General features: G+C 56.3%; 5 protein-coding genes across 5 annotated transcripts; 1 reads left to right on the forward strand and 4 right to left on the reverse strand.

Annotated features, from left to right (window-relative positions):
• Positions 1 to 724: 724 nt before the first annotated feature.
• Positions 725 to 1,436, reverse strand: PHSY_006269 (hypothetical protein; the record flags this gene model as incomplete). Its single annotated transcript, XM_012336872.1, has 2 exons — positions 725 to 878; positions 1,126 to 1,436. 2 exons carry the CDS (start codon positions 1,434 to 1,436, stop codon positions 725 to 727), a joined length of 465 nt encoding a protein of 154 aa, XP_012192262.1.
• A 35-nt stretch (positions 1,437 to 1,471) lies between these two features.
• On the reverse strand, positions 1,472 to 3,309 carry PHSY_006270 (hypothetical protein; the record flags this gene model as incomplete). Its single annotated transcript, XM_012336873.1, has 2 exons — positions 1,472 to 1,593; positions 3,150 to 3,309. The coding sequence occupies 2 exons, from the start codon at positions 3,307 to 3,309 to the stop codon at positions 1,472 to 1,474; spliced, it is 282 nt and encodes a 93-aa protein (XP_012192263.1).
• Positions 3,310 to 4,490: 1,181 nt separating this feature from the next.
• Positions 4,491 to 8,027, reverse strand: PHSY_006271 (vacuolar protein sorting-associated protein 35; the record flags this gene model as incomplete). Its single annotated transcript, XM_012336874.1, has 2 exons — positions 4,491 to 7,762; positions 7,853 to 8,027. 2 exons carry the CDS (start codon positions 8,025 to 8,027, stop codon positions 4,491 to 4,493), a joined length of 3,447 nt encoding a protein of 1,148 aa, XP_012192264.1.
• A 414-nt stretch (positions 8,028 to 8,441) lies between these two features.
• PHSY_006272 (hypothetical protein) lies at positions 8,442 to 11,504 on the reverse strand (the record flags this gene model as incomplete). Its single annotated transcript, XM_012336875.1, has 1 exon — positions 8,442 to 11,504. One exon carries the CDS (start codon positions 11,502 to 11,504, stop codon positions 8,442 to 8,444), a length of 3,063 nt encoding a protein of 1,020 aa, XP_012192265.1.
• Positions 11,505 to 11,844: 340 nt separating this feature from the next.
• PHSY_006273 (glucosamine-6-phosphate deaminase) lies at positions 11,845 to 12,933 on the forward strand (the record flags this gene model as incomplete). The annotated part of the gene is made up of 1 exon (XM_012336876.1): positions 11,845 to 12,933. The coding sequence occupies one exon, from the start codon at positions 11,845 to 11,847 to the stop codon at positions 12,931 to 12,933; it is 1,089 nt and encodes a 362-aa protein (XP_012192266.1).
• Positions 12,934 to 12,969: the final 36 nt, after the last annotated feature.

Here is a 12,969-nt window from a genome sequence, read left to right on the forward strand (position 1 = left end):
AACCACGCACTCGCGGTGGTACAGAGCGTAATCCCCCCTACGAGTTTGATCGCCATGCTTCTTGGCGGATTGGTCCGAGGTCACCCTTGCATTCCTCGTGGGGACTCAACGTCCGCGTCACATCTGTCATCGTGACGTGCGATTGCTAAAAGGAAGGAGCAGCGCCATCCTTCGCGCGGTTGGAAGGGAGGTACCCGCTTTCCAGAACAATCGAGATCAACACAGGTGCAGGGAGTGCAGCGGTATGATGAATGTGCGCATTTTCGCGAGCAGAAAAGCATCCGGGGCGAGATATCCGTCCTGTGACTTGGCACCGAGTGGATCCCACCGCGTGTGCCACGACGCTTGTGGTGGCTGGTGACAACCAGAGAGGCTACGGCGCGGTCATCTTTGCAGCCTGCTCGATCGCCGCGGTCCAAGCAAGGACACGGCATCATGGCTACGGCTCGTTCTCCCTTCCTCTCCCTTGCACCCCGCTCGAGAAAAGAAGCATAGCAAAGAGCAGGGAGAAGCCACAAACTTTCGTATAGAAGGGGTTCCTCGACTCCGTCCAAGTCATCAGCGACTACCACATACATAATCTCGCCATACGGTGTAGTGTCGAACCAGAAGCGCAGTTTCTTCATTATATTTCAATTTGATTTTTACCTGTTTTTCAGAACGCCGTGCGGACGGATCCTATTTTGGAATTTAGCGCTCCGAGGCTCCCGGTTTGGGCGTGGGTTTATGGATTTTCCGTCTGTTTGCCTTCGCGATCGACGTCTCCTAGGCTCGAGGAGCCCTGGAAATTTTTTACTCTGTTTCCGTCGGCGCGGTCGTCATCGTTGTCATCCTCGTCCTCGTGGTCGTTGTCGTCGTTGTCGTCGTCGTCGCCGACCCTGATCCCAGAGGAATTCGAGGTGGAGCTTGTCGTCATGATCATGTCAACATTCCGCAGATCGAACTTATTGGTGTTTCAAGATCTTCCTTGTCAAGAAGATCGTCACGATCTGTTCGGCACACATTGTACCATTGCAGACGGACAGCCACATGCCATACCCTGTAGCGTTCGGGTCTGCGGGCGACAGCGGTCAGCTCGTTGCTCCACCGTGACCGGATCTTGACTTGTATGAGCAAACACCGTACCTACACACCCGGACGACGTTACCATAGCAAGCAGCAGCCTCTTTTGGTGCCCAGCAGTGGAACACTCTGCCTCGGTCTCGGCTAGCTCGGCCTGCAGCCAAGCCGGCAAACCTAAACTCAAGCGCCTCGGTGCGATTTCGTCGTGGTGCTTTTCGGCGTAGCGTGGCAACAAGCTCTGCATGCAGCTTGCTGCAACGGCAGCGCGTCGCAGTTTGAATTCCACCTCGACCGTTCCCCGGATCTTCAAGGCGTTCGGCGGCAGATGTCCGACGTCTCTTTGCGTCTGCTGTAAGCAGCTGGGCTGAGAGCATGTCGTTCCAGCCACTTGCAGGGCTCAGAGAAGGCCTCACAGAGTCAAGCGGCAGGAGCACCGAATCCGTTTTGTCGCGGTCTCAGCCCAAGTTCCGTGACCAGAAGTCAGACGAGCATTTCCGTTATCGGACACGGAGAGGCCAAAGGTGAATTCTCCTGCGACACCAAAAAGAGTCAAGAGCGGGAAAGACAGCTTCTGTAAAGTTTTGCCGTTGACGGTTCTTCGGCATTGCCATGCCTCTGCTACGGAGTCTTCATGTGTCGATCCAGAGAAAGTGCTTCCATTTCTTTGTGTTCGATGCATCTTCCCACCGGCATGTGGGCCGATCGTGACGTGCGAGGCTTTTGCTTTTCTTCAGAGCGTCCAACCACTCACTGACCGACTTCTAGCAGCGCACTCAGTCAAGTGCAATTCATCATCGCGTAGGTCGGTGTGTCATAATCTTTTGTGCCTGCAGTACACTTCCTCAGATCGGCTCACGTTCCGAAGATGGTCCTCGCACGCACGATTTACAGTGCAGGAAGGGACAAGATCCAAGTGCACCACTGCAAGCGAGGTCGGCTACGAATCACCTCCCCTGTATTTGGTCGATGGACACGACCGCACCACCACCCAGGCCTTTTTTTCTTTTTTTTTTCCTTCTTTTTCCCCCTTTGACTCTCTGATCTGCGTTGACGATCGGAGAGACGACCCTGTGGGAGCACAGAATGCTAACTATTGTCATCAAGCGAGTCGCTTCAGATAATTGCTCCACAAACAGTAGGTTCGCTCGGAACCAACACTCGAGACGCACACTGCGATGCGAGCATCTCGTACCGATATGCGCTCGCTTCGAATCGACCTCTCCCAAACAAATACCATGAGAAGCGATGCTTCTTGAACTCACCCAACGCGATGATGGCGCTTCACTCTCAACAAACTCCGAGTCCGTTGATTAGATGTCATGGTGTGAACGGCAGCATCGCTCCCCCAGGACGGACGTTGCTTCTGTGCGGCTGCTACAGATGCTCGCAGCAATGTCCTGCTTGATGAGGTTCAATCAAGGTAAGCAACGCCTGCCACTGCTGAGTAAAACTCAGCCGTGGGAGCGCACCTCGAGGTGTCATCGCCACGGCACTTTACGCGTCGACACGACCGCACCGAGACACATTCCAACGCAGCTCTAGGCGAGTCAATCACGCGGCTGGCTAGGGATAGCGTCGATGGACGAGGAAAACGCGAGAACGGGCGCTGGATAGCAAGTATAAGCGTGGTCATAGGCACGAGCGCTGCGGACCGGCTGCACGATCGGGAGCCCAATTCCATCGACTCGAAGCGAGCACTTCTGAAGTCGGAACAAACTGCGTTTCCATTGTTCTGTCATTGTGCACCTCTGCGCGAGCCCCAAGGGATCGTTGGGCGACGAATTCCAAACGCCGAGTCAAGAGCAAAGCTCCGCGGGGCGCGTTCCGGCGCGCCAGACGGTTTCAGGCACTTGCGCTGTCTCGCTTGTCGCGTAAATGAGGATCGCGACCTTCCCACTCCGATCGTGATTGCATCTCCGATGGCGCTGGAAACTCAGCTCAGAGGCGACGATCGCTTGATGAAGAGCGGATCTGCTGCACAAAGCCAATTTGTCCCCTTTGATGTGCCTCGTGACGCTTGTGCAGCCCTCTAGCAAGAACGTCCACACATTGGTCCACCGACATCCAGCTCGCAACGCTAAATCTACCTGGCCAGCCCCTTGCAGCAGTCTTGATGTGCTTGCCTCCGATTCGAGTGGGGTCCAAACCCCTTCGCACTCCGTCCTCGCCGGACGCTTGGTTCTGAGCAGTTCTCGGAGCCCGCTGTTCACTCACGGCTTTAGTGTGCCTCGGAGAGCAGCTTTGCATCGCCGATGCAGCGGACGACATCTTGATGCAACCATGTTTTTCTCTATTGCAGCATCACCGTGCCTGTGGTCGAATGCGAGGAACGGAAAACAAAAGCTGGTACAGGTGTGCATCGCTTTTATCGTATGCAGCTTTCCCAGATGCCCGGATCGTGGTGTTGGGACGTGCGACCTCGTGGACGTCGGACGGAACCTATACGCGACGAGCCCAACGGACATTTTGTTTCCACGCTGACGCTCCCTCGATCCCAGCATCGACGGCGGTTCAGCCTTACAGAGTTCCCACGACCATGATCAGAGCGGAGTGAGCGAAAGCAAGATAAAGCGATTCGGGGCTGCAAAGATCGCGCTAAGCAGGCTTCTCGAAGCTCGGCCCACCCCTGAATCCCGAGTGTGAACCCATAAACCAAGACCGAGGAATCTTCTTCTTCTTCTTCTTCTTCTTCTTCACACGCCCTTCGATGCAGACGGAACAAAAGGGGGCTTGGCTTTCCGGACCGATAGCGTGTGTTCTGGTGGTGGCGTCCAAACACCACTCGTGCAGAACGTGCTGATCACGGCTATTGTTTCCTTAGCTTGCATCGTGGGAGACGCACGATGAACAACGCAACACTTGGCCTTTCCTTTGTTCGCTTTCTCAACGTGGGTCTTTTTCGGTAATTCGAATTCCGCCGACCTCCTTGCATATCTGCTCTCATCGGCGACGACCACGATATCGTTTCAACGTGTTTTCACCAGACAGGTCCGGTGCGAGCTTCCGCAGCTTCCAGCACGTCGGCTCGTCTTTGGTTTTGCGGCTTGGAAGCCCATTCACTCGTCGTCACCATGCTTCTGAAGCTCAGCTGAACAAAGCGGTCTTTTGTACGCTGCTATTGTTAGAGCCAAGGAGATGAGTTCTTTGACGGTTGACCTAATTATGTTAGCTGTTAGGATCCCCTTACCGAACATTTCTGATTGAGGAGGAAGAGCAATCCTGTACAGCCACGCCTCCGGTTCTGGAACGTTCGCAAGGTGCTCCAGATCCTGCAACAAACAGACTGGATCCTCGACCGGCGACTGCTGCTTCCGATGACCTCTCAACACAACACTTCATGATGACACGCACAAAGAAGAACTGCACAAAGCCTTGCGACATGCAACAGAAAAGTTGGGGTTCAAAACATTACTCGACGAGTCCTGCTCCTACTTGAGTCCAAACTTTGTGAGACTAGGTCCGATCTGAACAGCACCCCAATCAGCGCCCGTCGAGGCAGACGCAGAGCCCGCATCAGCACCCGCCGCCTGCGGATTCGCGTTCGCAAGCGCAAGCGCCGCCGCCTCCTTCCTCGTCTTGATGTACTGGAGTTGAGACCGGAAGTGTCGCAAACAGCTATCCGGTGTCGTGGGGAGCTCCAAAAATCCACCTCCCACAATGGCAGGATGCGAAGTCGCAGGTGCTGCTCCACCTGCCGCTCCTCCGCCATGCGCTCCGTCTGCCTCTGCCGTCATGAGCGAATCCAGTCCATTCGAGATCAGCTCGACGAGAGAGTTGATGTACTTGGGCGCAACCGCTTCCACCTGCTGCTCAAAGTAGTAGAGGTACTGATCCAGCGCGGAGCAAAAGATCTCGACGGTGCTGCGTTCGTCGATGCAGCTGTTTGCGATGCGCAGCGACTTTTGCAGACACTCGAGCACACGCTTGCCGTCCTTGAGCAGGATAGGCTTGCTCTCCTTGGCGCCGCTGGCGGCTCCATTGGCAGAACTTCCGCTCGCAGCAACGCTGCTATTGGCAGCCGTGTTGCCGGTAGCAGAGGACGAACTGGTGGCAAGTCCGGAAGGATGGCCAGGAACTTCGGTCTGCCACCACAGATGACTCGCCATCATGACCGCAGCAGCCTGATGCGGCTTCTTCAGCAGCTTAGCACCGTGCAGTGCTGCCTTGGTGATGAGCGTGTCGTAGTTGTCGGTGCCGAAGACCCGAGCCGTTTGCAGCGTGCTGATGATCAGTCCGATGGCGTGGAGCTGTGCGCGCGACTCGGAGATCGACTCCTCGTAGATTGTGAACGCCTGTACGTAGAATTCGTACGCAAGCTCTTCGAAGCCGCTCTCGTCGGCGGACTGTGCGGCGAGCAGGAAGAGACGGAGGCAAATGTCGGATGACTCGACCTTGTTGTAGAGGATCGAGATGACCTGGTGAATGAACTTGTACAGGGTCAGCATCTTGGTCTCCCAGTTGGGCTCCTTGCTTTCGCGCAGCTTGTAGCGCCGTGCGAGCTTGATGGCCGAGGTGATGAGCGGTGGCAGCGTAAACTTGATGCGTTCGCCGCCGTCGACAAAGTGCCTGCGTGCGGTCTGTAGCAGGCTGAACTGTGTCTCCAGCTCGTCCGCCCGGAAGAGGTGGATCATGCGCGCGATCCACCCTTGCTCTTCAGCCATCTCTTCCATGTCGTACTGCATCATGTGTTGGCGACCCATGCCGCGTGCTCCCGCGCCGTACATGCCCTGAGCCATCCTCGGATCGCCGGCGGAATAGTGACCGTACGCACCGCCGTAGCCACCTTGGCCGCTGCCTCCTGCGCCCATGTGGATGCCGCCATGAGGCATGCCACCCATGACTGCATCCTTGTGATCGCGAATGATGGGGCTGCATAGATCGAGCACGCCGCTGACGTCCTCAGGCGTTGACATGACCGTCTCGTTGCGCAGCACCGACATGACGACAGCCTGTGCAATGGATTTGCGCGTCGTATACGGTTGCACCGACAGCAGGGACAGATACGACGGCAAGGCCAGCAGCGTCAGGACAGTGAGATAGGAGTTGATGGGCGAGAGCAGCAGTGAGTTGAGGTTGTTCGTGGTAGCTGGGCTGTGCAAGTCTGGGCTCTGTTCGAATTCGACGACCTTTTCGCGTGCAAATGCAAGCACCTGGTCGACATACTCAAGCTTGTCTGGGTAACAGCTGAGCGAAAGATTGGCGAGCGAGACGAGCAGCGCTGTGATGTCTTGGATCGAGAGGTCGGGCCGCGCGCGGATGAGTTGAACAATCTGCTCCCAGAAGACCTCGAAGAGACGGACGTCCTCTGGAATGCCACGGAACTTGCCGATGGGCTTTTCGGATACCGCCGTAGGGCGAGGCGCTTGCGGTTGTGTTGGTGCTGCCTTCTTCTCGGCTTCGCCGTTGGTCTGCGTTTCGGTGCTAAAGCCGGCTGAAGGGAACTCTTGAGCGCGAGCGTTGTGCTCATCCTTGGCTGCGCCAGCTTCCGTCGATGTGACAGCGGTGTCAGAGGTGAGCTGAGCACTACTCGCCTCGGTACCGTCGTCGGTCTGGGATGCCCACGTGCTGGAAGCTGCAGTGGAAGCTGCTCCGGCGCCACTAGCGCCTCCCGATCCCCAGGCATCTTCGTCGAGCCCTTCGGGCACGCTGCGAAAGACGGGCTCTTCGGAGCTGTGAGTTGCGACGTTAGGTGCAGCAGCAGAGTCTCGGTCGGCGGAAGCCATGCCGAATCCGCTAGGCTCCACAGGTGGCGGTGGCATCGAGCTGAGATCCGCAGCGGTCGGTGATGCCGGCTCGGCGATGTCGGCAGCCTTGGCTTTGGGGTCCCCCTGGGCGGTGACCTCGTCCCAGACGGAGCCAGGGCCTGCACTTTGGCCTGTCATCCGCATCTGTCGCGTCTTTTCCGCAAGACGCCGACTCGCCTCCTCTTCTTGCCTCTTGATCTCTTCTGGACTGTCGTTCTCGGCTTCGCGGGCTGCGTAAGCGGCAAGACGATCGATCAGGGCAATGACGATTTGCTTGATGTTGACCTTGGGATGCAACGCTGCGCAGGCGGAAAGGAACGGGCCGAGCGTTCGCAGATGAAAGTCGTCGGGAAAAACCTGGATGACGACCTCCATGAGGTATTCTTGAGCTATGACATCCTTGCAATTGACCACTTGTTCCAGGATGGATGGAAGGATGGTGCGCTGGTACATCTCGAGATCGACGCCTTCGAGCTGACTGAGACGGACAAGATTGGTGCCAACGAGGATGCGAAGCTCCTTTCGTTCCATCTCGCGCTTTTCGCGATCCCTCGAGTGACCCTGGTGCTGCAGTCTGACCCAAAGCTTGTTCATCTCGATAAAGTTGGTGAGAACGAAGCCGATGCTGTCCTGAAGGTTGCCTCCAGGTCCCATGTCCTGCCCGACGGGAAGGTAGTCGCGCGTCGCACCGCTGAGGTAGTGTCGAAGGAAGAGACCTCGGGTAGGATGCTGGACACCACGGCTCATCTCCATGACGTCCTTCATGATCTCCTTGATAGGAGCGTCGGGTATAGACATGTATACGCTTCCAACGGTGATCATGAGGTAGAGACGCGGCACGATGTTTCCGCAGTACTGCACAAGTTCGTAGAGGTCAGCGAGGTGGTGCTTGCCGGTTGTGTGGGCATCATAGAGGTAGATGGACAGATGGCGTAGCGCATCAAAGACGGCCATGTCTGCAAGAACAAGCGTCGGCGTCGAGGATGGTCAGTCAGTAAGCTGCTCGTGCTGCAAGAGTCCAAGTGGCAGCCATGCTCGATACTTACAGAGCTCATAGTAGTTCTTTGGTGACAGCGAGGAGGTGCGAAGCTCGGAGAGCATGGTGGAGGCGCTTTTGAGCGCATCCATGACCTGATCCGCATCGAGGCATCTTTTCATCTGCACCAGCTGCACCTTGACCACATTAAGGGCCTCGGAGAGGACCTTGGCCGAGTCGTCCATCGCTGTGGAGAGTATGCGCGATGTTCAACGGGAGATGGCCAATAGTCGGGCTGATAGGTGGTGAATGACGTGAGGTGGAGAGAGGTTGGGATGGTGAACACATTCACAACGCGTGCTGAGTCTCGGTAGGCGTGGTACGTGCATGCACAGGCCGAGAGGGGTCGAACCCGAGGTCGAGAACCACAAGCTCGGACAACACAAATTCCATGACGCAAAAGAAATGTTAGATTCGTTCCTCGAGCGAGTCCATCTTGAACACTCAGACGAGAAGTTGGACCAAGGACATCCGAAACAAGGAAGGCTCGAATGTGTCGCTTAGGTGACAGCAAGCATGAAGAAAAATGTCGAAGGTGCAGTACAGCTACGGTGCGTCGATGTGACTACAGACTTTGCGATACCACGTGTGCAGAATCGCTAGATGATCTCGAGATCCGAGTCATCGTCATCTTGCTCAATCACGGTGTGTGACTGACGAGCTTGTGACTGTGATTGAAGCTGCATGATGCGCTCGCTGAGATTCGTCTCGCTTTCAGCTTCGCGTTTGGGTGCTCCGTCGCTCGGTGGAACAACGAGGTCGCCAAGGTCGTCCTCCCAATCATCTTCAAAATCGTCCATATTGATCAATTCTCCTCCAACGACTTTGAGCTTCGAGACGCGACCCACTTCGTCCGATGGCAGACGCAGTTTGGGACGATGAGCCCTTTTGATTCTCAAGCTTGGCTCTGAAGAGCTGTTGCTGTTCGAGTTGGACGAGGATTTTTGAGCCAGCGAAAGAAGCTTGCTTCGCGAGTCACTGCTGCTCCGAGGAGAAGCCTCTGCATCGGCAGCGTGTCGATTGAGACCCGCGATGGGCATTCCTCCGAGGAGTGTGTTGGACCGCTTGTTGCTAGTGCTCGCCAAATTCATGAATTTGAGCTTTGCAGCTTCTGCTTCCGCAGCACCTTTGCCGACTGACGGATGTACGACACCAGTATATTTCCGCCTCTTGGCATCGATGGCTTGCTGCTTTTGCTGGGCGATCCTCTTTCGCTGATCCAGGGTCGAGTAAGCTGCATTGATCATGTCAGCTGTTCCATTCGGCAACACGGGCAATGCGGGTGCTTCGCGTTTCTTCCTCTCCCCGTCAACGTTGTCCTCGTCGTGTTCGTCGTCTCCGTCAGGCTGCCTCTTGGCCGGACGAGCAGGAGGCGGAGCAAAGCGAGCCTCGATCTCTCGCATTAGCTGCTCTTCCTCGATCTGCCTCTTGAGCCTACTCTGCTTCTCGGTATTGCCTCGTCCATATCGGCCACTGACATCGTACTTCCAACTCGACGGATCCGAAGCGCGAACTTCCTCGTCGGCACCTACGGCGGAAGCGATTGGAGATTGCGAGACATACACCTGCCCACCGTTGTTCTCCATGCCATCGCCGACGTTGCCAAAGGAGGAGTTTAGCTTCTTTGCAAGCGCGGCGCGCGAAAATGGATTGCTACCCTCTGCGGTCTTGTAAGTTGAGGTGATGTTGTTGATCGCAGACTCTTCTCCGGCGTAGCTTCCACCTCTACGACCTGGAAAGGAGCTGGAAGCTGTTGCTTTGGCGCCAGACGCGCCGCCACCACCAGCACCACCGAAGCGAGAAGTCGAGTTGGCGGCAAACTCGGGTCGACCTCTGGCAAGCTCGTCCATATGACGACTTAAGTGGAAGTCGCACGTCGTGGTCCGAGTTTGCTTCCGCGCTTTTGTATCCACAAAGTTGCTACATCTCTGACCATTGGCCTTCATCGCAGAGCACCTTCGGTAGTCGGCAGCTTGTCCGATTACCAAGCAGTCCTCGGCAGATCTCGGCGTAATGCGCAACATCTTTGTCTCTAACGATTTGCTTCTGCTCCCCGCAGGAGCCCACGGTCGGAGCACCTTGGGATTCATAATGGCAACGAGTGTGCCCTCGGCCTGCTTGTAGAGCATCTCAAAGGCTCCGCGAGAACCGTTGATCCATTTTTTGGTACCAGCAGAGGCGGCGGACAGGGTCTCGGCTACCTCGGAACGGACTTTGTTGTTACGAGGGACGATCGAGGTATCCACCTGATCGGACTCGTATGCGATGAGAGAAAGGTAGTTGTCACCTCGGCCTGCCGAGCCAGAGCCATCGCCTTGAGTGCTGTTGACGCCAAGATCGACGAGTTTGAGAATGACAAATTTGCGGGAACGGTTTGCCAGATTGCCCTGATGCTTTAAACGCTCGTGCTCTTCATCAATGTCTTGGGCTCCAGACTTATTCCATGCTCGTGATCTGCCTTTGGAGGCGTCCTGGAAGGCATCCGAGCTGCCTGGCTCTAGATCGAGGCGAAGCTTTCCGTTGCCATCCGAACCTGCATCTTTGAAGAGCACTGGATCTTCGTCAAGTGCAGACGCGGACGATGCAGCGGCGTTCGAAGCTGGCTTCCCTGGGGAAGTAGAAGCGTCGATACGAAAGCCTTTGGTGACCAGCAGCTCGCTCTTCTCCACAATAGTCGCAATGACGATCCAGTCACTGTCGAGGGGCACTTCGTAGTCGCCGTTGCGGATCGTGTTGGGAGCGATACCATCCAGGCTCATCGCGAGCGGACGTGCTATTGAGTAGAGAAGGGAAGGCGGGACGTGATAGCGTCCGCGAAGGTGCTCTTTGAGCTCCGAATGGGGAAGCTTGCGCTCTCGCAGACGATGTCCTGAGAATGGTTCCATTAATTCCCATTTGGGATCGTCTGGGTTCGGCGGAATAGCTCGAGGTCCGGGCCGCATCCGCTCGACGAGAGCCAGGTCGTCATCCCGATGCACGAGATCACTCTCAGCATTGTCCTCCTCAAAGTCGTCCTCTTCGCCTTGCGATTCGACCTCGTCGTCGTCTAATCCAGCAGCACAGTCCTTTGCCCTCGAGAAAGCTCCCTGCAAAGCACCGGACTTGGCCTTGGCTCTGTGTTGACTGTTGACGAAGCCTTCGCTCCTGAGGGCTTCTCTTCTGTCGGCTTCACTGCGCGCTCTCTGCAGTTCCGCAGACTGCTGTTGCTTGTCGAGCAGAGATTGTTGCACTTGCTTGGCCTTTTGGAGAAAGTTGCTAGGCTTGGGTGCACGTTGCTCCATACGATTCTTGATCTGTTCCAGCAGGCCTCGTGCACTTGCGTCACCTGAGAAGCTGGGAGGATACTGAAAGTCATCATCTGCGGGAGGTGGTGCGCAGTAGGTCGAGGATGCCTTTGCACGGGCTTCAGCAAAAGAGAGAAGAGAAGCTTGACGCCGCGCATCTTGCTCCTTGTCTACGAATCGTCCGGGTCCTGAGGGCCGCTGATATTGACGTTTGGCTTTTGTGGGGGATGACGGAGCGACGATATCAGTTCTGCGGCGTTTGGCTGATGATGCGCGGCTTTGCGGCTCATCCTGACCGTAATGCTCGGGCGGGGGAGCTGAAGCTGCAGCCGCAGCGGGTATCCCTTGGGAGGTCGAGGCTGTCCTCGTGACCTCCATGAATTCCAGCGGCCGGAGAGGGCTCTCGATGTCGAAGCTGGGATCGTGAGAGGCTGTGATCCGAATGAAAGTGTCTCAGAAGCGCATGGTCGAAGATTGTGTTGTCAAAGAGTTGCACCAAGATGAAAGTCAGGGAGAGAAGGACCCTTTCAGACAAACTCGAAACGCGTCTGAGAAACAGAGGCGTGTCGGAAGTGTTGCTTTCCGATAAGTCTAAGCGCGCTGCAGCCCCGCTCAACTCGAACCGACGTGTAAAGTGGAGGGGGCAGGCAGCTTTCGGAATTCGTTGTGCTAGTCTCCATCCTTCACATCTTGGCAGTCATATCTCGCGAGCCTCAACATGGACGGACGACAGTCCGTGGCCGAAGCGGTCGTGTCGACCTATCGCAAAGCGCCGGTGACGCTCTCCATCTTTGCGTCGTACTTCATCTCGAGGATCTGCTCGAGTCTGTGGTTAAACTATCGCCTCTTCGTCTCGCTTCCAGGGGGCCCGCTGCCAAAGAACATCGTCGGATGGTCCATCCACTACTTTTTGCTTTCGCCTCTCTCGCTGCATAGCGCCTGGACAAGCACCAGGCTGGTGCGGTCCTTCTTACCCACGACTCCGCAGTCCAACAGCCAGCACTTGACAACAGGCGTTTACCTTCCTCGACGCAAGGGTCCAGGTCCTCTCGCCGCCGGCACTGTCCCGCACAGGCAGCTCGATCAGTTCACAAGCGAATCGGACAACACGGCGACATCTGGTCAGGAAGCCTCAACCGATGCAGGAGATCCTTCAGCCTCGAAGCAGCAGGCGCAAGAAGCGATACAACATATCCACTCAACCTTGAGAACCGACGCAAACTCTCATCCGGCTCATTTGCGCCTTGGTCCTTCCATGATCGAGACCCACTCGACAGCGCTATTTGCCGTCTCACATACGCTCGTCACTGGCAGCGAGAATGTCTCTCGATCCACTCGATCCGCTCGCTTCCCTTCCGCTCTTTCACGCCGCTTCCTGTCCTCGATCAAGGGCGAGTATGTGCACATGCACTGCCAGTCCTCGGCTGAAACCCAAGACGAACACGCAGCATGGTCAGAAGACGGTAGTTTGCATATGACGCTGCACCCTGATGACGCTGCACTCGTGGTAGAGAGAGGCTGGGGTCAGCTGCATCCCCTTGCCGGCTTTCCATCGTATTCAGGATTTTGGTTCGGTTGGCCAGCGTGGCTCACTCGACTGCGTTCTTCGGCCGCCAGATCGGCGAGGTGGTGGACATCGAGCTCCGTTCCCACAGAATCCAACGCAAAGGTAGCCAAGGCGATAGGTCTACCTCCCACCTACTGCCTTGTGTACAGCCCAAGGGATATGGAGGAAGCCAAAGTGTTGCTCGACATCATACATGCGGCGACGGCGTTTGCCATTGGCTCTCGTCCGACCTCCCATTGAGCTCATTCGGCAGCTCACATTCATATGTAAGAGCCC

The sequence above is a fragment of the Pseudozyma hubeiensis genome (assembly GCF_000403515.1).
Source record: "Pseudozyma hubeiensis SY62 DNA, scaffold: PHS58, whole genome shotgun sequence".
NCBI classification, from domain to species: domain Eukaryota; kingdom Fungi; phylum Basidiomycota; class Ustilaginomycetes; order Ustilaginales; family Ustilaginaceae; genus Pseudozyma; species Pseudozyma hubeiensis.